The following is a 27,777-nucleotide window of genomic DNA, read 5'->3' on the forward strand; positions in this document are numbered from 1 at the left end:
ACAAAAAGCAACTTGGGGAAGAAAGAGATTATTTTGTCTTTTACTTCCAGGTTGGCCGTCCATCACTGAGGGAAGTTGGGACAGAGACTCAAGACAGGACCCTGAAGGCAAGACTGCTTTCCATTACATGCACAATCATCTCGAAACAGGAAGCTTACAGCCAAGGAGGTATAGCAGGAACCATGGAGGGATGCTGCTTGCTGGCTCACTTTCAGGTTCATGCATAGACTAACTTTCTTATACAGGCCAGGACACCTGCCTAGAGAATGACACTGTCCTCAGTGGGCACATCAGTTAACAATTAAAACAATATACACAGACTTTCCCACAGGCCAGTCTGACACAGGTGGTTTCTCAATGGAGACTTTCCACTCAGATGGCTCTTGGCTGTGTCGAGTTGACAACCGAAGCTATCTAGGGCATCCCATGAAGAAGCCCGCCCACTTGGACGATCTGTTTCACAACCCACCTACTCCTACAAGGGGCCTGTGGCAGTCCTTTGCCATGTCAAGACCTACACGACTGGCAAAGGCTTCTAGAATCCATATTCACCTCTATCCTGCTCCTCTAATCCCTGCCACCACGCCCTAGCCATAGGAGTCCTTAAGGTACCCAGAGTTAACATTCCTGTGTCATCACCACCTGTGGCATGTTGGAACCAAACATGCTCTGCTGGCGATGACATCGCCACCAGAAACAGAATAGCCTCTTTTCTTCTTACTCCACCCCGTGTGAGTGCCTCTGACAGTACAACCCAGCTGCATCTCTACAGATAACAAAACTGGCTTCCAGGCCCTGAAACCTAGGAAAAACATGGAAGGTATCTGGAGACCAAAGAACCAACAGTTATTGCATTTGAGCAGATATTTGAAGGAACACAGGGGCAAGCTGTACAAGTATCATAAAGCAATCACTACCTGAGTAGCGGTTGCAGGGTTCTGCAGTAGGATCCAGTTGGACCCCTGTCTTAGCTATGGTTACTATTGTTATGGAAAAACATCATGACCAAAAGCAAGATGGGGAGAAAAATAGTTATACCTCCACGTTGTAGTCCATAGCTAAAGGAAGTCGGGATAGGAACTCAAGCAGTCTAGGAACCTGGAGGCAAGAGGTAATGCAACTACCATGGAAGGGTGCTGCTTACTGGATTGCCCCTCATGGCTTGCTCAGCCTGCTTTCTCATAGAATCCAGGACCACCAGCAAAGAAATCACTACCCACAGTGGGATGAGCCCTCCCCCATCAATCACTAATTAAGAAAATGCCCTACAGGCTTGCCTGCAGCCCCATCTGATGGGGGTATTTTCTTAATTAAGTTGTCCTTTCAAACAACTTCAGCTTGGACAAATTGACATAAAACTATCCAGAAATAAAATGGACAAAGTACAGTGACAGATTAAGAAAACAGAGAGACACTGAGGGACCAGACCACAAGACCTAAATCAGATGACATATAATTTATTATATAATCCAGAACACTTTAAGAGTGATGGAGGTAATGCTACTAACAATTATAAACAGATAAACATAAAATCAAACATCACAGACTAACCAAAATATAACCTCTGTGTCAAAGCCACTGCAGTGAAGAATTTCTTTTCTGTTTGTTTATTTGTTTCCCACTCAATGACAAGTCACTGGAGAGTTTACCAATAGTGACATGATCTTACAGTTTAGAAGAAACACTCCCTTCCCTAGTTCCTGGTAATGGGCAAAGGGATATCAGTTGTTGGTGTTATTCTTGTATCAATCAGGGACAGAGCAGATGGCAGTCCTTTGTTCATCCTAGCTTGACACCTGGCTTGGTGACCAAACCTGTTTTATGCCTAGGACACATAAAAATCAAATCCAGGCAGTGCAGCACAGGAGGAGGAAGGCACACAGAGACATGCCTTTCACTATGCCACACTGCAGGCAGGGAAAGATGCCTACAGACCTGCCCTCAACCCCATAGCATAGGCAGGACATAGACCCACAGAGCCCCACCTACCACCACACAGCAGAGCAAGGGAAGAGGAAAACAGACAGAGACCTGTGGACCACCAGTATGGAGAACTGACCCTATAACTAGCCAGCTGAAGCATTTAAAAGACTGGGCCTTGTACTTCGTCGGGAGAGCACGGTAGAGCTAGCCCTAGTGGCAGGAACGCAAGTGAGACCGCCCTGAGGGTGTGAACCAGGAAGAGCTGGCCCTGCCATTACTCTGCTGTGAGGTGGCATAGGTGAATATGTGTGGCCCTCCCACTGTGACCCCCCCCCCCACCTGCAGTCATGAGAGCAGATGAGCTGTCCCTGCCTCTCACTTACTTCAGCATTCAGAAGACCGGGCCTTGCACCTCACCTGGGCAATACAATAGAGTTAGCCACAAGGGTTTGAGAGCAGGAAAGCTGGCCCAGCCCCTCACAGGTTGCAGCACTTGGGAGAGTGGGCCTGGCACTTTGACTGGGATGCACAGTGGAGCTGGCTCTGTAGGCATGGTGCAGGTGGGCAGACCTGAAGGGCATGACAGCAAGGGAGTTGACCCTGCCTCCTGCCAGTGGTGGCATTGGGTGGCCTAGCTGGAGCATTGCTGGAGAGATCACCCGGGTGGTGCAGATAAGGGAGAGCTGGTGAGCTACCCAGCTCAGCTACCACCCAGGGCTCTGAGTTGGCCCACCCCAACATCTACCTCATCTGCAAACTGTTGGAGTACATGAAAGGGTCTGTCCTGCTGTTCCAAAGCTCCAGAATCTCCACGACACAGGGCAACAACAGGATATCTGGGAGAAATCTTGATGAGGATCCAATATAGATGGTGTCACAGAAGCCAGAGATCTCAAGGTAGACCAATGACTCATTGCAATGAACATTTGCAAGCTAAGATGTGTGGACCCAGGGAGACACTGTGGGACACACTGACATACTACAATTTCCATGATGAGATTTTTTTTCTGTGTGTGTGTGTGTGTTTATTTTAGGGGAAGGTTGCAAGAGTGAAGAGCAGATATGAGAGGGTGTGGGGATGTAAAATTCACAAGGAATCAATAAAAACTTTTTTTAAAAAAAAGGAACAATGGCTTTTGTGCTGATAATGGGAGGTAGACAGTCAATGTTGAAGCATGTTGCAATCATCAAAGGGATGGATTGTGATAACTGGAATCAAAGCAGTCACCGTAACAGGAATTTATTGATAAGTTAGATATGGAGTATAAGAAGACAAAAACTGAGATGACGCTGAGACAATTCAGGCAACTCTTAGCACAAAAGTTAGAGTGGCCTTTTGTCTAGCTAGGTTTTATTGCTGAAATAAAACACTGACTAGAAGTAACATGAGGGGAAAAGGGTTTATTTCTTCTTTAACCTTCACATAACCATCCATCATCAAGGGAGGTCAGGCAGGAGGAACTCAAGCAGGGCAGGAACCTGAAGGCAGGAACTGAAGCAGAAGCCTGGAGGAGCCCTGCTGCTCACTGGCTTGCTGGTCTGCTTTGTCTACAGTTCAGGACCACCTGCCGAGGGTGGCACCACCCACGTGAACAGGACCCTCCCACAATATTCATTAATCAAGAAAATGACCTGCAGAGTTGCCTACATGCCAATCTCATGAAGGCCTGTCTCAATTAAGAGTCCCTCTTGAAACCAAACAACAGACCCTTGGCCCCTGCACCTTTTCTTATCTTGTTCTATTCAGTCCTTCGGTGATCTTACTGATTGGATAATGCTGTGCTCTGGTCCTGATATCCAAATCATGTTTAGTATCCCAATCTTGACTATCTAGCTGTGGTTCGCCCAATTGAACCAATTGAAGCGTTAAATGGAACAAGATCCTTTGATCCCAAGGGAACATCTGTCCTCTCCCTTTCAACCCTTTTCATCCTTTGCTCCTCCCCCTCACCAGCTAGCCAAAAGTTATCCAGAGAGCTCTAGGCGACAAGAGCAGCATTGCCTCCGTGGGTTCCTTGCTTGCTTGCTTTCTCTCCCACATTGTATCCAAGTCGTCAGCAACTTAGAGCTTTATCTTAAATGTCCCATAAACCCCTCCCATTGTCACTCTTCCCATCACCATGACCCCACTCTTATCTGCACCCTACCTCCCTCGGATCACGGCCCCATTCCCAACGTTTCCTTTGTTCTTCATTTGATCCTCGATAACCAATCTTCACACAGCAAGAATCACCATTCTATCAATACATAACGCAGATCTTGTATAGCATCTGCCTGTTCCCCATCTTCTCTTGAAAATATACTGCCTTCTCTATGACTCAACATTTGCATTAGATTCAATTGAGGAACCAGAAAATCCTTCCGAGCTATCCAAAACCGTCAAGACACAAGCCTAGAGTTCACAAAGTTTAGCAGATGTCCTTGGACCTTGCATTTTATTCTCGGCCCTTTAAAAAGTGTGTGTGTGTGTGTGTGTGTGTGTGTGTGTGTTGCTTAATGGAATTTTAGGACATCAAATATGGCAAAATATACAGAAATCCTCATTACTACAGGGTCTTGATTGATGTCTCCTGGTTCCTTCACATACTCCCTGGTATCTCTTCAGACACCTCCCCCCCTTCTTCTTTCTTTAGTGTCTCTTTCTTCTGGAATCAATCGTTAACTTTGTACGGGTCAGCCAGTGGATGTCTTGGCAAAATAAAGTAGAAAAATTAAGCAGTAGCAGGAGGTTTAGACGTTCCCAACCCCCATTCTGAATGTCCTAAACAAAGACACTCAAGTTAGGACAGATAAGGGTGCCATTGATACTGACTCTGTTCTTTGGCTTCTCTTGAATAGAAAAGACCTGCTTTCCAGCCTGAATTTATGTATGAATGACCAATTTCTTCTGTGTCCAAGAGTAATGAGATCTCTGAAATAATATAGGCTCTGAGAGGAGAATTCAGTGTGGAACTGGTTTCATTTGATAGGATACTTAAATCTCAGTGCCCACAGAGAAACTATTTGTTGAAATATAAGAGTGTTTGGCTCATGCCATATCTTTATTTATGTAACAATGCTTAGATTAGTGGGGGTGAGAGGTATGCTGTATGCAGACCTCCTAAAAGAAACCTACTCTGATACCACACTTGCCCATTTTACGATAGGGACATGGGGAACAGACAGCAAACCTTTGTACGGGAATAAAGACCTCTAAGCTATTAGGTTCCTGGAAATCTCTTTATGTGGAAAAATATGATCATAAATAACAACCAGCAAATTACAGGCTGAGCAGGTTGCTGGCATGATTTGTCGGATATTTCTAACAGAACTGGGCCCTGATGACTGACTACACATGCAAAATGTTATCAGGGAGATGCAGCAGACTAAATAGCCTTCTGCCACTGACCACTGTTAGATTTGATGATGGTTTCCTACACGCTTTAGAGAGAATGCATCCTTTGTCTGAGGTTTTCAAAAGTGATGTTCTGTTTTGTTCATGAAGAAACCATCTTTGGCCTCTGGCTTTGTGGCTCTGGTTCTGTGGGTCTGAGGCTGCTCAGCCGTAAAGCAGCGCTTCCCACCTGGAGGCGCAGCCCAAGGGAAGAGGAAGCCCTTCTCCCACTGGAATGAGTTCACTAGGTGAGTAGGGCTGACAAGATGGCTCAGTGAGTAATGCTGGCATTTGCTGCCAAGCCTGATGACCCAAGTTTGGTTTCTAGAGTCCACACAGCAGAAAGAGAGGACTAACTCCCACGCTTACCCTTGCATCGTCACCACCGATAAATAAATCAATCAATCAATAAATACATTTTTTAAAAAATTAAAAACAAACTACTGGGGGAAGAAAACACATCATTGGCCTTAGCCAGCACTGGGCCCTAAATTTACAATATCAACCTACCAGACAAGAAGTGCTCAGTGGTTGGTGGAAAAGTAGTTGTGGGCATAACATGACTGCTATGACTATAACATGACTGCTGTGACTATAACATGACTGCTATGGGTGTAACATGACTGCTATGGGCATAACATGACTGTGGTGTATTCAGCCCTAAATGGGACCTCTATATCAACACACACACACACACACACACACACAACTCAGGGAACTTTGTGGAAGAGAAAGAAATAATGTAAGGGCTGAAGAATGGGAAGAGATATGGGACATGGTGTCTTCTAGACATGACATGGTCATTTCATTCATGAGCTCATAGCCGCTGTGACTGTATGAGGCTGAGCCAGTCAAAATTCCTGCATAAGTGTAGGAAAGACTCACAAAGTTGATTGGTTATCATACTCTAGTGGATGCCCCCAACACACAGGAACACACACACATACACATGCATACACACACAGCATTAACCAGATTCAAGAGGTTATTTTTGAAAATGAAAAGAAGAAGAAAGGCATGATGTTGGGAGAGAGATGCTTTGGACGGATCCAGGGGAAAAATGGATGTGGATCTCTTCCTCGGGGTTCCCTGCAAAGAAAAAAAGGCAAACACCAACCCAGCTACAAACCCTTCAGACTACAATAATGACCTGCCTGCAAGATGTGCCAGCTATTGTGGCACAAAGCTTGTGGGAGTCACCAACCAATTAGCTGGTTGGATTTAAGGCCCACTTCATGAGCTGGGTCTCATCCACAGCACTGCTTACTGAAACCAGGGTAGGCCAGGGATCCAGAGGAAAACCAACTACTATTCTGCTAAAAGAATGAAAAAATAAATAAATTGACCCCAACATTGTTCTGCTATACTCACAGACCAGTGCCTTGCTCAGCCATCATCAGAGAAGTTTCCTCCTTCAGTAGATGGGAACAAATACAGAGCAGAGTTCCACAGCCAGACAATGTGCAGAGAGTGCAAACCTTGGAACATTTGGTCCTAAGTGGGGTGTCTCCACCAAATCCATCCCTTCAGAGCTCAGGCAACCCTGAGAGAGGAACAGGAAGAATCAGAGGGGATAGAAGACACCAAGGGAACAAATTCCCCTAAACACAGCAGGCCAGTGCGCACACACAAACTCACAGACTGTGGCAGCATACACAGGTCTGAACCAGATGGGGTTCCAGCAATAAAAGAATTGGACACAAGCCCTTACCCCTAACCCAGAAGCTTTCTCCAACTGATAACCACTCACAAATAAAAAATTAGTTTTCCTAAACAGAGTCTCATTAGTGACCAGACCATTTTTAAGTGCAGGCCCCAGGCCCAGCAGTAGATGGTCAACACAAAACAAACTCAACAGCATCTTTGAAGGATCCTTGTCTCAAAATGTTTTGTCAAGGCATTTTTTTTTTTTACCTTTCAGATCTTTTGTGTATAAACTATGGCTTCTGGTTTTGTGTTTTTATGGGACTGCTGTGTATACAAACGTGTGTCTCTGTGTCTATATGTGTTTTTTTGGACTTTTTCATTGGCTCTTCTGGTTTGTTTGTTTGTTTGTTGGGTTTTGTTGGGTTTTTTGGTCCTATTCTGATTTGTTTTATATTATTCCATCATTATTATTAAGAAGCCTGTTTTCTAAGGAGAGACAGAGAAGGTGGGGATTCGGATGGGAGATGGGAGGATCTTGGAATAAATGGGGAAGGGGAAATCATAGCTGTGTGAAAAAAACTTTTTTTCAATAAAAGAAAAATAGAGGAAGGGAAGAACAGCAACTCAGACTATCACAAAGAACATTTTAATGAGATAGTATCTAAAACCCAGTTCATGATAAAAGAAAGCATTAATTAACAGATTAGTGTAATTGAATTGGTATTCACTATCTATTCAATATGGGGGAGGGCAGATACATACATCTCTATAAGAAAAGGTCAGCAGTTTGGTTTGGTTTGGTTTGGTTCGGTTCGGTTCGGTTCAGTTCGGTTTGGTTCGATTTGGTCTAGGCTCTGTCGCAGAGGAAAGTATAGCCCGCAAACAGACTGGATGTTCCTCTCTGCCTGCCTACAACATGACATTGAATGAATGCAACCACATGTCTCGGAATCACGCCTCGTCCCTCTCCCACCCGTGGGTTCAGATCAAACGCCACCTTTATGAGGTGAGCAGACAGAAACATGTCTGTGTTATTTCTTGTGAGGCACATGCATATGGTTTCTGTTTAAGCAGATGTACCATCTCCCCTTTTGAAAGCAGAGTTGCAAGAAGGGCCCATCCAACCCCAGGGAGGATTCCCTCCCCAGGAGCATCTGGAAGGCATCAGACAACGAGAGGGAAGAGGCCACTGTACCAGGGGAGCCTTCCTGCCCGGGGTCCTTACCCTGTTTCCACATCAGCCTTCCCTAACCTTGCATAGAATTCCCCACGTCCTTCCTTTTTTTTTTTTTTTCCTGCCTCTTCCTTCCTCCTCCCAGCTCCTAGCCAAATGAGAAAGGATGCTGAATGCCCTCCATCTAGGCTCAGATGGTACTCAGCCGGAACAAACTCAGAACCCGACCAGCTCGGGACAAAAGAACAGTCACAGCTAGATGCACATTGTCACCTTCCAACCATCCAAATCCCAAACTAAGTTTGTGGGAAGAAACAAGAGACCGAGACCGTACAGAGAGCACCGGGACATATATTATCTCTGTTCTGTGGATTAACAGAATAAACACGTCTTCCTCAGAAATTCACTCTACTCAGCGGGTCATTAAGTCATCCAAGCACCATACTGACCCTTGGATTCGCACCTCTCCGTTTCATCACGAAACGGTGTCCCTGCTATAAACTCAGCGGGCAGGACGATTGGCTTCATACCCTGCTCATTAGCCTCCCTGTGCCCCTGGCCGTGGGCTGTTTGAGAACCAACAGTCAGGCCAGAGAAGAAATGACTGGTCAGGCTCAGGGCTGTGCCAAGAGCCACTCACTTGCTTATCAGGATGACTGCCACGAGGTAACCACTCGAAGTCCAGACAGTGGCGGAATCGTGGGCTGACTTATCTGTGCTTGGAAGGGTGTAAGATGTCTCCATCAATGCTTGGTTGCAAGTGTCTCCTCAGAGCTCAGTCTGCCTTTTTGACAGAGGGACCACTCTTTGTGAAGGTAAACCTTGGGATGGGGATTCCTGAATGGAAAGTTTCTCCCCATCAAATGAAGAGGTCATCTCTACTATACTAAGGCAGGACAGACCCTTTAGTGTTAAACAGATTCCTGACGAATGTAAACGCTGATCCTCATGGACTAAGCAAAGCAGATGACTCACAGACATGCAAAGAGAGCATGTGTGTGTGAATCGGGGCCTAGAACCTGGATCTGGACATTTCTCGCCTTTGTGAGTTCTGCAAAAACCCACGGGGCGGCTCCTGGTGGGCAAGGGTCATGGCTAATCCAGCAATATTCTCAGAGCTGTGGGGATGGCTCAGCGGCACTGGCATGCATTTAGCGTGCTCGATGGAGCCTGGCTTCAATCTCCAGAACCCACTACTAATTTTTTGTGTGGTTAGTAATGTAAGACTCTGATGAGCCTTAGCTTACCGGGGACCCCCACGTGAACAACACAGAGCCAGGCATCCCTGCAAAAGCAAGAGGAATTTATTGTTCCAGCATCCTGCACCCGAAGGAGACGGCGACCCCACGCAGCCCATTTGTCGAGTTTGTATACAGTTTTCAGAGCAGTAGACATTAGGCACAATGTGACTGCAGAACAGTGTGACTTTTAAACTGATTGGTCTTTAGGGATTAGTGGCAAGGACTTCCCTTTTCTATAGGTGGTCAATGGGTGGTCTGCCTTGTCTACATGTTCTGGGCCTCCCCCACCTGCAGATGGCCAATGCTCGGTGCCCCTGCCCACCCCCACTCCCCGAGGTCTGAGGAATGTAATTAGCACACGCTTCCGGTGTGTGTGTGTGGGGGGGGGGTGCCTAAGTGTTCCATGACCCTTCTCTCTCAGGAGGGGAGGGGTCTGGTGGAAAATCCAAAGGTTCTGAACTGACTTCTTCAGTAAATGTTTAATAAGTATTCCTGTGTGGGTGGGTTCAGACCTGGGAAATTCTGCCAGGTCTTCCTGTAGAAGTCTGCTATGAAAAAGACTTCTGACCCTCAAAGGGACAAAACAATGCTCAGATTAGCCAGGCACCTTGAGGAAGCATGTTACCCCCTGAGGTTTCTATCTATAATATGAAGTCATGTGACAGGCCTATGCCTAATGTCAGCTTACACATTTCATTCTAGCCTCTGAAAATCAAATCAAGCACACTTTCTCCAGTCCAGCAGGGAATGTTCCCTCTGTGAAAGGCTCTTGGGCAAGGGCAAGAAAGTGCATCGTGGCAGCTAATCACCAGCAAGGTGCTCTAATAAGAACCACTCAGAAGCCTCTGCCCCAGTCACTTGATTTTCTTGCACTGTTTTTAGGAAAAATAGAAATAAATAGCGAATATGTCTGTGGGTGAGGACACATTCAGAATTTTATTTTATTATGTATCTATTTTTATATATGTACATATTATATACATTATATCATAGCAAATGTACACATAATATATTTTAATGTATTTAATATATTATATAATATATAGTAATATATTATTGTACCGGCTGGTTTTGTGTGTCAACTTGACACAGCTGGAGTTATCACAGAGAAAGGAGCTTCAGTTGAGGAAATGCCTCCATGAGATCCAGCTGTAAGGCATTTTCTCAATTAGTGATCAAGGGGAAAGGCCCCTTGTGGGTGGGACCATCTCTGGGCTGGTGTCTTGGTTCTATAAGAGAGCAGGCTGAGCAAGCCAGGGGAAGCCAGGCAGTAAGTAACATCCCTTCAGAGGCCCTGCATCAGCTCCTGTTTCCTTACCTGCTTGAATTCCAGTCCTGACTTCCTTTGGTGATGAACAGCAGTGTGGAAGTGTAAGTTGAATAAAACTTTTCCTCCCCAACTTGTTTCTTTGTCATGATGTTTGTGCAGGAATAGAAACCTTGACTAAGACAATTATATTTATTTTATTATATACATTATATGTGATAATAAAGATATATGTGTGTAATAACATATCAATCACATATTATATATAATATAGATTATAATTATACATGGTATATAAATAGTATATAATAATTATATATTATAATATATTCACTGTAATATATAAACCATATAAACATTGTATACTATAAAATAATATTATTATGTAATATGTTATAAATGATAAATGATATGTGGTATGATTATATATAATATAGTTTTATTTATTTATTTATTTATTTATTTTAATATTTTTTATTACATATTTTCCTCAATTACATTTCCAATGCTATCCCAAAAGTCCCCCATACCCTCTCCCCCACTTCCCTACCCACCCATTCCCATTTTTTTGGCCCTGGCGTTCCCCTGTACTGGGGCATATACAGTTTGCGTGTCCAATGGGCCTCTCTTTCCAGTGATGGCCGACTAGGCCATCTTTTGATACATATGCAGCAGGAGTCAAGAGCTCCGGGGTACTGGTTAGTTCATAATGTTGTTCCACCTATAGGGTTGCAGATCCCTGTAGCTCCTTGGGTACTTTCTCTAGCTCCTCCATTGGGAGCCCTGTGATCCATCCAATAGCTAACTGTGATCATCCACTTCTGTGTTTGCTAGGCCCCGGCATAGTCTCACAAGAGACAGCTACATCTGGGTCCTTTCAACAAAATCGTGCTAGTGTATGCAATGGTGTCAGCGTTTGGAAGCTGATTATGGGGTGGATCCCTGGATATGGTAGTCTCTAGATGGTCCATCCTTTCGTCTCAGCTCCAAACTTTGTCTCTGTAACTCCTTCCATGGGTGTTTTGTTCCCAATTCTAAGGAGGGGCATAGTGTCCACACTTCAGTCTTCATTCCTCTTGAGTTTAATGTGTTTAGCAAATTGTATCTTATGTCTTGGGTATCCTAGGTTTTGGGCTAATATCCACTTATCAGTATATTGTGTGAGTTCCTTTGTGAATGTGTTACCTCACTCAGGATGATGCCCTCCAGGTCCATCCATTTGGCTAGGAATTTCATAAATTCATTCTTTTTAATAGCTGAGTAGTACTCCATTGTGTAAATGTACCACATTTTCTGTATCCAGTCCTCTGTTGAGGGGCATCTGGGTTCTTTCCAGCTTCTGGCTATTATAAATAAGGCTGCTATGAACATAGTGGAGCATGTGTCCTTCTTACCAGTTGGGACATCTTCTGGATATATGCCCAGGAGAGGTATTGCTGGATCCTCCGGTAGTACTATGTCCAATTTTCTGAGGAACCGCCAGACTGATTTCCAGAGTGGTTGTACAAGCCTGCAATCCCACCAACAATGGAGGAGTGTTCCTCTTTCTCCACATCCTCGCCAGCATTTGCTGTCACCTGAATTTTTGATCTTAGCCATTCTGACTGGTGTGAGGTGGAATCTCAGAGTTGTTTTGATTTGCATTTCCCTGATGATTAAGGATGTTGAACATTTTTTCAGGTGCTTCTCTGCCATTCGGTATTCCTCAGGTGAGAATTCTTTGTTCAGTTCTGAGCCCCATTTTTTAATGGGGTAATTTGATTTTCTGAAGTCTACCTTCTTGAGTTCTTTATATATGTTGGATATTAGTCCCCTATCTGATTTAGGATAGGTAAAGATCCTTTCCCAATCTGTTGGTGGTCTTTTTGTCTTATTGACGGTGTCTTTTGCCTTACAGAAGCTTTGGAGTTTCATGAGGTCCCATTTGTCAATTCTCGATCTTACAGCACAAGCCATTGCTGTTCTATTCAGGGATTTTTCCCCTGTGTCCATATCTTCAAGGCTTTTCCCCACTTTCTCCTCTATAAGTTTCAGTGTCTCTGGTTTTATGTGGAGTTCCTTGATCCACTTAGATTTGACCTTAGTACAAGGAGATAGGTATGGATCGATTCGCATTCTTCTACATGATAACAACCAGTTGTGCCAGCACCATTTGTTGAAAATGCTGTCTTTCTTCCACTGGATGGTTTTAGCTCCCTTGTCGAAGATCAAGTGACCATAGGTGTGTGGGTTCATTTCTGGGTCTTCAATTCGATTCTATTGGTCTACTTGTCTGTCAGTATACCAGTATTATGCAGTTTTTATCACAATGCTCTGTAGTAAAGCTTTAGGTCAGGCATGGTGATTCCACCAGAGGTTCTTTGATCCTTGAGAAGAGTATTTGCTATCCTAGGTTTTTTGTTATTCCAGATGAATTTGCAGATTGCTCTTTCTAAGTCGTTGAAGAATTGAGTTGGAATTTTGATGGGGATTGCATTGAATCTGTAGATTGCTTTTGGCAAGATAGCCATTTTTGAAATGTTCATCCTGCCAATCCATGAGCACGGGAGATCTTTCCATCTTCTGAGATCTTCTTTAATTTCTTTCTTCAGAGACTTGAAGTTTTTATCATACAGATCTTTCACTTCCTTAGTTGGAGTCACGCCAAGATATCTTGTATTATTTTTGACTATTGAGAAGGGTGTTGTTTCCCTAATTTCTTTCTCAGCCTGTTTATTCTTTGTGTAGAGAAAGGCCATTGACTTGTTTGAGTTAATTTTATATCCAGCTACTTCACCGAAGCTGTTTATCAGGTTTAGGAGTTCTCTGGTGGAATTTTTAGGGTCACTTATATATACGATCATATCATCTGCAAAAAGTGATATTTTGACTTCCTCTTTTCCAATTTGTACCCCTTGATCTCCTTTTGTTGTCAAATTGCTCTGGCTAATACTTCAAGTACTATATTGAATAGGTAGGGAGAAAGTGGGCAGCCTTGTCTAGTCCCTGATTTTAGTGGGATTGCTTCCAGCTTCTCTCCATTTACTTTGATGTTGGCTACTGGTTTGCTGTAGATTGCTTTTATCATGTTTAGGTATGGGCCTTGAATTCCTGATCTTTCCAAGACTTTTATCATGAATGGGTGTTGGATCTTGTCAAATGCTTTTTCTGCATCTAAAGAGATGATCATGTGGTTTTTGTCTTTGAGTTTGTTTATATAATGGATTACATTGATGGATTTTCATATATTAAACCATCCCTGCATCCCTGGAATAAAACCTACTTGGTCAGGATGGATGATTGCTTTAATGTGTTCTTGGATTTGGTTAGCGAGAATTTTATTGAGGATTTTTACATCGATATTCATAAGAGAAATTGGTCTGAAGTTCTCTATCTTTGTTGGATCTTTCTGTGGTTTAGGTATCAGAGTAATTGTGGCTTCATAAAATGAGTTGGGTAGAGTACCTTCTACTTCTATTTTGTGAAATAGTTTGTGCAGAACTGGAATTAGATCTTCTTTGAAGGTCTGATAGAACTAAACCCATCTGGTCCTGGGCTTTTTTTGGCTGGGAGACTATTAATAACTGCTTCAATTTCTTTAGGGGATATGGGACTGTTTAGATCTTTAATTTGATCCTGATTTAACTTTGGTACCTGGTATCTGTCCAGAAATTTGTCCATTTCATCCAGGTTTTCCAGTTTTGTTGAGTATAGCCTTTTGTAGAAGGATCTGATGGTGTTTTGGATTTCTTCAGGATCTGTTGTTATGTCTCCTTTTTCATTTCTGATTTTGTTAATTAGGATTTTGTCTCTGTGCCCTCTAGTGAGTCTAGCTAAGGGTTTATCTATCTTGTTGATTTTCTCAAGGAACCAACTCCTCCTTTGGTTAATTCTTTGAATAGTTCTTCTTGTTTCCACTTGGTTGATTTCACCCCTGAGTTTGATTATTTCCTGCTATCTACTCCTCTTGGGTGAATTTTCTTCCTTTTTTTCTAGAGCTTTTAGATGTGTTGTCAAGCTGCTCGTGTGTGCTCTCTCCAGTTTCTTCTTGGAGGTACTCAGAGCTATGAGTTTCCCTCTTAGAAATGCCTTCATTGTGTCCCATAGGTTTGGGTATGTTGTGGCTTCATTTTCATTAAACTCTAAAAAGTCTCTAATTTCTTTCTTTATTCCATCCTTGACCAAGGTATCATTGAGAAGAGTGTTATTCAGTTTCCACGTGAGAGTTGGCTTTCCTTTATTTATGTTGTTATTGAAGATCAGCCTTAGTCCATGGTGGTCTGATAGGATGCATGGGACAATTTCAATATTTTGGTATAAACACTACCTTGTGCTGCATGTGGGACCCAGGGTCTCACACACAGTAGGCAAGCAGTCTAATGAGCTTCATCTCCAGCTCTAAAAGAAAGGATATGAGGAAAGTCATTTTCAATCACAGAGAGCCCTAAAAATCTTTCCTTTCAGGAGAATTCACCACGTGTGTGACAGCTTAACTAGTCTACATCTTGAGAGTTCCCCAAAGGCTTGAGAGTTCCCCAAAGAACTAAACCTTAGGTTTAGTTCTCAGCTTGGCACCAGTGGGAGGTGGGAGAACTTTGTAGGTGGGGCCTAGTGGGATGTCTTTGGGTCACTGAAGAGAGGAGGCATGCCCTCAAAGAGGGACTCTGGCTGTCTCTCCTCCCTTCCTCCTCCCTCTCTTGGCTAGGAGGTAAACATATGTGTTTAACATGTTCCACTCTATACCCCCACCACAATGTGCTGCCTGCTACAGACCCAAAGCAATTGGACCAAACGTTCCTGGACAAAATTAAACCTTTTCTCTCTATAAAATGATTTTTCCCAGTTATTTGTTTTAGTAAAGGCTCCTTGACACTGTATTCTTCCTTCTGGGTATCACTGAAATCGTGTGGGACACAACCGACCTTGGTGTGTCGTCCCGCACCTTCCTTATACCTCCTGGGATTCTGAACTGTAATTTCGAAGCTGCCAGTCATCCATTATTCCCTGTTCACAGACCCTAATTGCAGACTGGCAAAATGAAGATAACAAGAAAGAAAACAGCAAGACCAGAAACTAAGATGGAGGGAGGAAAGGGGGGGTTAAAAAGACACCACTCAATAGATACATTGTAAATGCCACAGAAGATCTGGGTCGTTTTTTATTCAAGCAATGGTGGTGGTCATGACTCGAGAGGCATTTGGCAAACAAGGAGGAGCACTTGCTTGTAACACAATAGTCTGGGTCTTCATTATGTATCCTACTTTAGACCTCTTATGACCCCTGTGTCAACTAACAGTCGGTTTATGGACCAAATAATAAAACTGGAGATCGGTTTCTCAAGCATGTTTGCAAATGGTGTTGAACCCACCCACCCACCTGGGGCAGAGGAGATAAGTATTCAACCACTCTGATTCCGAGTGCTCAGTCCCTCCCTCACAGAACCCGCATTGCAGCCTCTTTGCGGAAGCCATCCCTTCCCCGGAGGCTGTACACCTAAGTGTTCATGTACTACCCAGTCCTCAGGCTCGCTCACACAGGAACCAGGCTTAGAATGCTGAGGTCAGCATATACCAGCAGTTCTCAGCCTGGGGCTCTCGACCCTTTTGGTGGTCAGATATCATATTTCCTGCAGATAAGGTATTTACATTACAATTTTTAACAATAGCCAAATTACAGCCATGAAGTAACAACAAAATGCTTTTATGGTTTGGGGGGGGGGGGGTCACCAGAATATGAGGAACTGGATTAAAGGGTCACAGCATTAGGAAGGTGGAGAACCAGTGACATACATTCATCATCTCACTAAACCTTCTGATTTGGGTATAATACTTTGATTATATTCACCCTCCCATTATCTTCTGTCTCTTATGCCTCTCCTTCCAACTTTTAAAAGCCTGGGTTCTCAACCTGTGGGTCATGACCCCTTTGGGTGGCATATGACATTTTCCCAAGGGGCTACCTAAGGCCATTGGAAAACACAGATATTTACTTTATGATTCATAATAGTAGCAACATTACAGTTCTGAAGTAGCAGCAAAGGTAATTTTATGGTTGGAATCACCACAACCTGAGGAGCTCCCTGTTAGAAAGATGGAGAGTAACCATTTTAAAAGAACACCAGGGCTTCGGTTTATGTAGAAACCTCCTAATTTTTACAATTTGAAACTTGAAGTGTAAGATAAAGTAAAATAAAACTAAATGTGAAACCTGTCTGAACTGGATGAAAGGGGTTTTCTACCCAGACGAGCATCTATCTGGACAGATCATGCAGATCTTGCATCTGCCATTGGGACTGAGAGCTGATGTTCAACCTACCACTGGGACACATCTTCTAAAATATGTCTCAAGGATCATAAGGAAGAAATTCCAGAAGAAACTTGCTCAGAGCTTCTGTTACCCTTCACATCATCGCAAACAGCTCTTCAACTTGAACGGTCTAGTGCCTTACACATGAACTTCTCATACTTAGAAGTGTTTCTGATAGGTGTTCACACTGTCTGTTGCAACACAATTCTTTATTCTCTCAGGGGCCACTCATGGCTGTATCTTTTTCTTTGTGTTCCATAAAACCTGACAATCAAGAAAATCCATAGCAGTGTTGTGAATGAAGTTATGGTAGCTCCTAGAATACCCGGTGATCACTATGAAACCTCCTAGAATACCCGATGATCACTGGCTGAGACGCTGTACATTTGGACTTAGGTCCAAAAGGGGAACTCCATTATTAAAGCTTATATATATATATATATATATATATATATATATATATATATATATGTATGTATATATATATGTATATATATATATTCCTAATTAACTAATGCAGAGGAAGCTGGGACCAGTCTTTCATTTAAGCATGCTCTGGGGTCTATGGTGCTTAAACTTGTAAATCTTTGCCACTCTGCGGGCATACAAAAGGTATGCTTTTAATTACTTCTTTAAGCACTGCCCTCAGCCCAGACATTCATTTTTGGTTGGTTGGTTGGTTGGTTGGTTGGCTGGTTGATTAGTTGGTTGATTGATTGGTTGGTTGGTTGGCTTGTTGATTGATTAGTTAGTTGATGAGTTGGTTGGCTGGCTGGTTGATTAGTTGGTTGGTTGGCTTGTTGATTGATTAGTTAGTTAGTTGATAAGTTGGTTGGCTGGCAGGCTGGTTGGTTGTTTAAAACAAACATACAAAGTAATTGGTTTTATTATGGCATTTTCATGCATACTTTATTTTTGCCAATCCTCCTCCCCTGCTCACCTACATTTCTCCTGCTGCTTCCCTTCCTCCCTCTCTGCTTTCATGCGACACAGTTTATTTCCCTCTTCTTCCTTCTCCTCAAGACCTCTTTTCCCCTTCTAATGATCTCCTTTCTAAATCAATGAACTATATGACCCTCAACATACACATATGAACAGATGCAGGTATATATATGTATATATTAAAATCTAGAACCTGCATATGAAAAAAATCATGCAGTATTTGTCTTTCTGAGTCAGGGTTAGGTTGCTTAATATAATAATTTCCAGTTCTTCCCACTTTCCTGCAAATGTTATCATTTCATTTTTCATTTTGTCAGCCCAAAGGTTTTGACTGCAGAACTTCCCCCAAAGTGACAAAGAATAAGAAAAAAGTCCTATCTTCAGATCTGACATTGGAAAAAAAAATAGAGAACAGGGAAGCTTCTAGATGGGATAGCTAAGAATAAAATGGCCCCTATGAGTCTCCGAAAGGAAATTAGGTTAGAGCTCTCTGGGCAGACAGGAGTATAGGCTGAACAGGCATGACTGTGCATGCCTCAAGCAACTGGAATCACAGGAGACCTATTAACACATACATCATCAAATATATATATGCGAGCAAGACACTGTTCAGTTATAGTTTACAGTTTATAGTTTCAGCAGCTGGGCAGTTTCTCCATAGAAGCTTTGTTCCTTAAAGTTAGGGTTCTTTAAAAGATGAATGGAATGAGGGCTTTCCTAGATTTGGGGTAATCCTTAAACATCTTGAGGTAGAACCTGAGAAGAAAGGAAGGGATCATTATAAGGGCAACAGAGTAGTGACCAACAGTTGAGTTACATAACCAACATGAGTCAGCCCAGTTACTTAGCAGCTGATCATTCCTGAGGACCATGAGCCCATCATCCACCCACTTCCCCCATTCTGTTCCTTGTCAATGTTGGTAATTTGTGTGCAGATAAATACAAAACTATATCCAGAGGTGACGGTTATACAATTTTACAAACATACTTGCTAACACTCAAGTTTACATTTAAAAACTGTTAAAGTGGTAGATTTTATGATATGTACATTTCACCAGATTTTCTAATACACAAGAAGAAAGTACTCCTTTGAGCTCACTTTGCTGAAAACTACAGGAAGCCAAAGCCTCCCAAAAACTTTGGCCAACTGGTGTAATAGTAGCAAGTCAGTAATGAAGATATCCAATACTCTCCGGGTGGACCTGAGGCCTGCTCGATAGGAGGAGACCCACATCTGGAACTCTAAAAACCGGTGCAAAAACCCATAGCTGGGAAGGTCACAGCCTGAGTGGGGAAGTTACTGCAACTGTTTTTGCTAAATAGAGAAGCTGTGCCCATCAAAGCTCTGTCTAATGACTCTGTTTATACACACAGATCAGGGCTACTGTCAGCTTTGCCCAGAGAAGCTCCTTTTGGCAATGGGCAGCAATAAGGGCAAAGACTCATAATGAGTCACAGGACTGAGAATCAGGAACTGCTAAGCGCCCAGCCATGAGTGGATCACCCTCTCCAAGGCTCTGGAGCACCACAGGAACTGGGACAGGAGGGATGTGAGAGACGGAATGGAGTGAAGTAGACAGCCGGCTATAGAACATGACATCACCATCCGCACTCCTGAGTCTACCTGCACATAAAACCTGCACAAGATTAAACCTGTCACATAAAACCTGTCACTGTCCTGCTGAGACCCTCCCCCTAGGACCTACAGGCAGGTGATCATAGCTAGAAGGAAGGAGTTCACAGGGCCAACACCTCCCTGAGGATCTGTAGGCAGCTAATAGTTGCTGGGGAGGGAGAGATGTTTTCTTCCTTCGGTGGTGTGGCCACCAGTAAGGACACCATGCTCTTGTAAATAATTCCTTACCAAGGACCCTGTAACCAACTCTAATGAGGCTCCCTTCGTCATGAAAGGTAAGTCAGTAGGGCTAACAGGAGGGCTCAGCAGTCAAAAGCACTTGTTGCACTTCTAGAGAACCCGGAATTTGGTTCCCAGCACACATGTCCAGAGGTTTGTAAATCCTTGCCGAATTACTCAGCTCCAGTATCTGATGCCGTCTTCTGAGTGTCCACACACACATATGCATACAAACACACACACACACACCACGTAAATTAAAGTATACCTTTGAAAATAAGATAAAAACATGTAAGAGCAAGAGGAAAACAAAATAGAAATAAAAGATGCATATAGTAAAAACACATTATAAATTATGAAAATGCCACGAGGCTCATTATTGTGTCTAACTAGACACCTGCTTACAACAAATAAAATTTACAAAAAGCATGGACAACGTTAACTTCAGAGAATCGGCAGCATCTCTTGAAAATATCCCTTCCAGGAGTTTGGGGATGCAACTACTACTATGGATCTCATTTTGCCCTCTAAAAGGTAGGTTGCAGTCCTAGCTCCCAATGCCTGAAGATACAGTCTTATTTTGGACCAACAGTCATGGCATATGTAATGAATTGGAATAGCTCATACTGATGCAGGATGGACCCTTAATCCCACAGATCTGCAAAGAGACATGAAGGAGATATAGGATGAGAAGGTCACAGGAACACTGGTAGAGATTGGAATGAGTCTACCCCAGCCATGGAGAACTAAGAACAGTGAGTCTCCACCAGAACTGAACAGAAAGAAGCAAGGAAGCAAGCCATTCCAGAGAGCACAGCCCTGCCTATCCCTTAAGGCCAAACCTCTGGTCTCCAGAATTCTGAGAAGATAGATATTTTTCCCCTTGCTCTAAGCCATGCAGCTGAGGTCCTTTCCTGTGACAGCCTGAGGAAATTAATGCTGACCAAGTTGTCCTCTTAACTGGTTGAAACTAATGGCCCTCGAGGCATAATAAAGACAAAATGCACTCTGCTAAAGTGCTTTGGGTTTGAACTGGAAGACAAAAGTGATCACGCGTGCCAGAAGAGCCCGGTCTGCCCTGCTTTGGTTTGAAAAGACCCTGTGTGCTCCATCTCCCCCGCCAACGCCTGCCATTGCTTCAGGAGCACCGTCACAAAGCCCTCTTAGTCCTAGTAAAAGAGACACCCCTGGCTCTCCCTCCGGGAGGAATATAACCAGACAGCCTCAATTTGATTTTGACATTGCACCAGCTGGAAACTCCTGGTGGAAATATTGACGGAGAACTCTGTCTATGCTCTTCAGAGACGCTCCATGTACCAGGCAATGCCCCGACTTCTGTCATTCGTTTACTGCCTCTGATGGACAGCAGGTTCTCCTGAAGTGGGCTGTTGCCATGTCTCTCAAAGGCTGTGAACCTTGAAACCCTGTCCCTTTCGAGACAGGAAGTTGTAGGATTAGGTCACAGGAGAAACTGCTGCTTTGCCTATTTCCAAACTGGCCTCAGTTTCTATTCAAAAGGAGCTTGTGCCTCATTTAATCCTAAAAGCTATTAGAAAAATCATTAGCCAGACAAAAACACTGAGGCGAGGCAGAAACACCAAGGAGAAAGATTAAGATGCGCTCAGCTCAGTCCTTTAATCCATGTGTTCCTTCTTGGTCTCTAGGCATTCATCTTTCTATAAAAGTTACTTGAAAGTAAGCAGGTGACGTCCTATCACCTCCTACCTTGAGAGGGACAGGGTTTCAATGATCCCTAGCCCCTCTCTACCCCTGGATTAACGATTTGTTAGACCAACCCTCCAAGGGGGTGGGGTGAGGGTAGGGGTGTGGCATAATGGGACCTTAACTGCCTGCAGTTCCAACATGTACCAGCAGATGGAGCACTCGGAGCTCATCTGCTTTCCTTGCTTGGTGATGGCTGGCAATGGTCTCATCCCTGGAGAACAGACACATCAAGAAATACAGTGGAAGAGAATTGAACTGAAACGTGACATTTCTTTCACCTCTTAACCCACTATCTGAAGTTTCCAGCCAGGTGGTAATAAATCTTATTTGGAGACGAATACTTCTATGTAGATGCAACGACCTTGTGACACTATTAACTGTCAACCTGACCCTTAGGGGGTAGTCTGGTCACACCTGTGAGGGACTGTTTCTATTAAGGATAGCCTCAGAGAAATTCCTGTGAAGGGTTGTCCTGATTAAGTCCATTGATGTAGGAAGACCCGTCTTAATTTTGGCAAGGCTTATTTCCCTCGTGAGGGACCCTGGACTGTCTAAATGAAGAGGGGCAAACAGAGCATATATGGTATGTATGCATTGATTTGTTTTGCTTTCTACTTTTGACTATAAAGGCAATGTGACCGGCTGCTTCAAGTTCCAGCCACCTTGACGTGCATAGCCCGGAAGATGGAGCCAAACGGGCCCTTTCTTTCTTACGTTGTTTCGTTGTAAAACACTATCAGATCAACAGGAAACAAAACTAAGACAGACCTCTCTGTTAAAGGTTTACCTGTGGTGGTAAAAAGCTTGCATCCCCAGGAAACAAAGTGTGAAAAATGCAAAAGCAAAGGCTGGAACAGACCAAGTGGCCAAAGCGTAGCCCATCCATTCAATAATCTCGCCCAGGAAATTGGCTCCAGACACATACGTAAACAAGCCACCTGTGTGCAGAAGAATCAAAAAAAGACAGCACTCAGAACAGCGTTACCGTGACACTGCATCCCTGTGTCTCATTCCAAAATGCACAAAGACAGGCAAAGGAACGTAAAGCCAGCATTCAGAGGAAGCTTTGCAGAGACGCAGGGAAACTAGCCCCTTGTCTGGAGAATGTTCTGGAATCCTGAGGAGTGGCCCTATCTCCCTGAGGGGCTTCCTGCCCGTTTCTTTACAAGGGACCACCAGCTTCAAGCAAGACAAGCAAGAGGTGCCGAAGACCTGCTTTTTGTCTCGTTTCATGAAAGGACTTCTTCAGGCAGCTTCTTCCTAAGACTTTCCTGGCAAGGTCAAATGCCAACCACTAATGGTGCATTCCAGCCCCACAAAGTGAGACTTAACATGTGTGAGTGATGTGATTCTTGTCTGACCCTCTGATTGTCCACTACCCGGCCCCCTACACTATACACTGTTCAAGTTGAAAGCAGTGAATATTTGGCTTGGGAAAACTCAGCTGCTGCTAAGTTACCCCACAAGATATTTCCTCTCTCAGAACTATCTAAAAACCAAGCTATGTCCAATGACATCCAATATACCCACACTCAAACTTTATGAGCCATATTAAACTAGGAAAGCTGTGACCAAAACAGCTTTTCTCCTTCTATAATTACATTACATTGTGCTTTTAAGTCATTCTATCTCGGTCTCATAACTCGGTTAAAACCCTTGGCAGTCTGGTTTTGTAAGAACTGTCTCTGCTTATCTTTACGTAATTATTAAGCCGAAGTTTTAAAGTGTTGCTGTGGTTGGAATGTGAGTGCTGCCCTCAGATTCTTGTGGACACTTTGTCCCCAGCTGGTGAAATGTTTCAGAGGGGTATAGAACCTTTCAGCCATGGGCCCTTGCTGGCAGGTGGAAGGCTATCAGGTATGGACTATAGAAAGAGAAAGACAGCCTGGTTCCTGCCCAAGTTCTCCACTCTCCTAGCTGCTATGGAGATTGAAGCAAGTCACTCCATGTTCCTGCCACCAATGACAAGAACTCCCCTAGTACGACAAGGCTCCCTCGCCTAAGCTTCCTCACTTGGACGCTGTGAGCTGACGTCACTCTGTCCAGTAACTTTGTCCCAGCTGTGCGCAAGCTGGCACAAGGAGCGAGCTTCTTTCTATTGCTTTTTTTTTAAAGATAACACTGTTCCCCTACCGTTCTGCCCATGACACCTTTGACTGTGTGAAGGACCCTTGTCTATTGCAAAGGGTCTGATTAGCCATGAACATCACGAACGGTCTAACTTAGTTCTTCAGATGCCAAGGAGTCGATAATAATTACCCACTAATCACAAAAGCTTTGTCAGTATTAATCAGTAGTTGTCAGTCTACACCAACATCAAATAATCCAGATCACCTTTACTGCAAGCAAGGTCTCTGTTTACATCCAGAAGGAAGGATGGGAACCACTGTCCACTTGGTGTGTCAGTCACCTGGTCTGATTCTTTGCCAAATGTTATTGGTCAGACTCACACTCCTACCTTCTTGGGACTAGGTACAGTTGCAAGTTTTCTGGATCCCCAAAGCGGCACAGTCGTGTGCTGCATGTAGCATGTCCGTCAACAGCAGACTGTACACACCATGGCGAGCCACTTAGACTGTAACAGACCTTGAACATTCGCCACTGAGGAACACCACAGCCATCACAGCGTCAGCACCACATGGTGTCCATGGTGTGAAAGCCCAGGCCCAGTCATTACCATGCCTAAGGACACAAGAGTTCAATCCCCGGTACCCACATTAAAGCCAGGCACAGCGGTGCATGCCTATATTCACAGTGCTGAGGAAGCAGGAACAGGGGGATCCTGGGGGCTCTGTGGCCACCTGGCTGGATCAGCAAGTGCTAGGTTCAGGGGGAGACTACATCAACAAAAGAAGGTAAAAGTGAAACTGAAGGCGACACCTGACTTCAAACTTCGTGTGGATACGTGCAAGCACCTACATACATGCAAGACAAAATTCATAATTTAAAAAATAATTTTAAGGGAGAAAGTACAGCATATGATTGCATATAGTGTTTAATCTCTGATTATTACAGAGTTATATTAAGTGTCTGTGTTATGGTATATTATGCCAGTCATTGTTACAACATAATTCTTCTACTTAGAAAAAAAGTGAACCGTAAGACAACCCCATGCTGCTCTGGGAAACTCCCAGTAGGCAGGAAGGTAAAATACACAATGTTGATGACTGGAATCATATATAGGCCTCGGCTGAGATCAGTTTGCCTTTTAGATTTTAGCAAGACTGTTTTTTGTAATTCAAAAATTTCAGAATAGGCTGCACTCTATAACCTAGGTGTGCTAGAGGCTGCCTGTGCAGGTTTGTGTAAGAAGGCTGTGATGCTCACATAACAATGAAACCCTCAGCTTTGCTGTTAACACAGGGAGGTAAACGGACAGGCTTAAGTCCTAGGCTGTAACCTATTCCCCATTGCTTATATGCAAGCCTGGTGCCCTCTGTCACCTTGAGGGCGCTATGATCTTCTTTCCTTGGGTGGGAGGGAAGTCTCTTGTAGTTCTTGGTCTCTGTCTCTGTCTCTGTGAGTGTGTGTATGTGTGTGTGTGTGTGTGTGTCTGTAACAAGGCTAACCCTGAACTAACCTTGAACCCCTGATCTTCCTACCTCCCCTCCTAAGTGTTGGGGTCATAGACATGTGCACCATGCCTGGAGTTAACTGTTCCTGGAGATGGAACACAGGGCTTTAAGCATGCTAGGCAAGCACTCCACCGACTCAGCGACAGCCTCAGCCCTCTTGGAGCTTTCTTGGGTTCCATAGAAGGACAGACAGCAGCCAAAGTGTATCCAGTGCATGGCTGTGCTGCCACAGACCCACCCCCTTTGTTAATCACTGGGACGGGCTCCACTGGGAGGCCTTACCTTGTGGGATCCTGTAGATGACCTCTCCGGGCTTCCTGAGCTGGCGCAGCATGCAGTCACTGTGGATGTTGATCCCCATCCCCAGAATAAAGAAGAAGACACCTTGGCAAAGAGGAAAAGGAGGCAGGTCAAAAGATTTGCTTTAACTTGGTATTTATCACACAAGATAGGTTGTTGGGGGGGTTATTTGTTTGCTTGTTTGTCTGTTTTGTTATTGTTGTTGTTTTTGGTTGGTTGGTTGGTTGGTTGGTTGGTTGGTTGGTTTTGTGTTTGGTTTTGGGTTTTGGGTATTTTATTGTTTTGTTCTTTTGCTTCATTTTGGTTTGGGTTTTAGTTTAGTTTTGGGGCCGGATTCTCAGTGCAAGGGTTACTGACTGCAGACAGCCAGCATAGACATAACTATGGCTTAACAGCTTAGTATAAGCCAAAAGGTAATGTAGTTAGGGAGAAGAGGGGCCAGCAGGAACTAGTGCTAAAGACAGCCAGGAGTAGTGAGCCAATAGGCAGCCTGTGACTTGGGACATTCATAAGGATCAAGCTTGTGCTCTAGTGATGGACTATTGTTTTTCATGAGCCAAGATACTAAACAAAGCACTCCAATGTCCTGAACATCCGGGACCTAGATTCTCCTTACAAACCAGATGGGAGGGGACCAGTGGCTCGATCTGTAAAGTGGCTTACAAGCTTGAGGACCTGAGCTCCCTCCTTTCGAAAGCCCTCATGGTGACACACATTTGCAGACCCAGCAAAGGGGACATAGACGCAGATCCATGGTACACCCTGCCCTAAACATATAATTACATATATTATATGTAGTATATATTATATATCACATATATTATAACTATATATTGCCTATGTAGACATATAAACCACTCTAATTTCAGCGAGAGACCTTGTCTCTGAAAACACTGCAGACAGCTGTCCTGAGGAACAGCTCCCACAGTTCATCTCTAGCCTCTATGTGCACCCGCATACAGACACGCAGAAACATGCACACACACACACACACACACACACACACACACACACACACAAATAAAGTAGGGGGACATTTTTATCATACCTTTTCTTATTTAAGATGACTTTTAAATTTAAATATATTCTAATTAATTTCTTTCCCTCCTCCAAGTTCCTCCAGACCCGTCTCTACCCTCCCAACTTTAAGTTCTTTCTCAAAAAACAAAAACATACTACAACTCCCTCCTAAAATCAAGAAAAAACACCTCCCAAAGAAACACGCCAAGCTGTAACGAAATGAAAGCACATACACACAGACAAAATAAAAACAAACAAAACTGTGGACTCTGTTGTATCTATTATATGTTGGTCAACTACTCCTGAACATGAGGCCTGTCCTAGAGTGGTTGATATGCCTAGAGTCACTCCATTGGAGAAAACCAATTGTCCCTCGTCCAGCAGATATGAACGACAGCTCAGTTGTTAACCTTTACCCTAGTGGCTAGATTTTCATCCATTCCTTCATTCATTCATTTTAAATATGACAAAATATATAAGATATAAAATATAAAATAGATACATATATTTAATATAATATGTTATATAATATAAAGCAAAAGCTGTCACATTGAAGTTGGATGAGACAAGCCAACAGAAGGTAAAGAACCCAAGAGAAGTCACAGGAATCGGAGACCCACTTGTTTACACACTCAGGAATCCGTGGAATCAGAGACCCACTTGTTTACACACTCAGGAATCCGTGGAATCAGAGACCCACTTGTTTACACACTCAGGAATCCGTGGAATCAGAGACCCACTTGTTTACACACTCAGGAATCCGTGGAATCAGAGACCCACTTGTTTACACACTCAGGAATCTGTGGAAGCCATAAAATACGCACAAAGGACCTGGTGCAGACCCGTGTTGGCCCTGTGCTTGCTGCTTCGATCTCTGAGAGTTCATATGAGCTTTGCTCGTGCTGATTTGGAGCACGTTGGTTTCTTAGTGCCGGCATCCCCTCTGGCGCTTACCCTCTTTCCACATCCTCTTTCACGGAAAATAGAGGACATTTTTAACTATCAAGTTCTTCAATTATCTCAGGTAAGGTGTTTTTGGAAAGGTCTCTTTGAGGAGGGGTAAATTGGTAGAGAGATGAATGAAGCAAAGGAAAGGGGCAAGCCTCAAAGCTCCGAGTGGCAGAACATTCTAGGAACACATAGCGTCCTGGACAGAACAGGCTGAATCCCAGGAGCAAGGTTTCTGGAGATAGCACAGAAAGCAGGGATAAAGGGAGCAAGGAAACTGCTAAGTTGAAAAGACTGGGAACATTTGGTTTGTATAAGCAGGAAACCTGCTTCTTGGTCATGGTAGAAATCTATTGGACCCTTTTGAGACTGGAAATGGCAGTGTTTGAACAATCTCCCGGGCTGCCTTACAGGGAAAGACCAGAGTCGGGTTATGAGTGGGAAGAGAGATTGTGAGGAGGCCGAGAAGAGACAACTGTGACTGACACGGTGGGACTGGTGT

The 27,777-nt window shown here is 43.8% G+C and overlaps 1 protein-coding gene and 1 non-coding gene across 2 annotated transcripts in view; one reads left to right on the forward strand and one right to left on the reverse strand.

The window, feature by feature from the left end:
* The first annotated feature begins 1,695 nt into the window (after positions 1-1,695).
* Positions 1,696-1,838, forward strand: Gm24475. The gene has a single exon (XR_003952438.1). It is a non-coding gene; the product is annotated as a small nucleolar RNA SNORA48 (small nucleolar RNA).
* Positions 1,839-15,726: 13,888 nt separating this feature from the next.
* Srd5a2 (steroid 5 alpha-reductase 2) overlaps positions 15,727-27,777 on the reverse strand; it is a 32,970-nt gene continuing 20,919 nt past the window's right edge. Inside the window, exons 3-5 of the mRNA NM_053188.3 lie at positions 25,290-25,391; positions 22,220-22,370; positions 15,727-18,608 (exon numbers count right to left, since the gene is read on the reverse strand). Coding sequence (NP_444418.1) covers positions 18,542-18,608; positions 22,220-22,370; positions 25,290-25,391 — 320 coding nt within the window. The 3' untranslated portion in view covers positions 15,727-18,541. The remainder of the gene's footprint in view (positions 18,609-22,219; positions 22,371-25,289; positions 25,392-27,777) is intronic.

The sequence above is a fragment of the Mus musculus genome, chromosome 17 (assembly GCF_000001635.26).
Source record: "Mus musculus strain C57BL/6J chromosome 17, GRCm38.p6 C57BL/6J".
NCBI classification, from domain to species: Eukaryota; Metazoa; Chordata; class Mammalia; order Rodentia; family Muridae; genus Mus; species Mus musculus.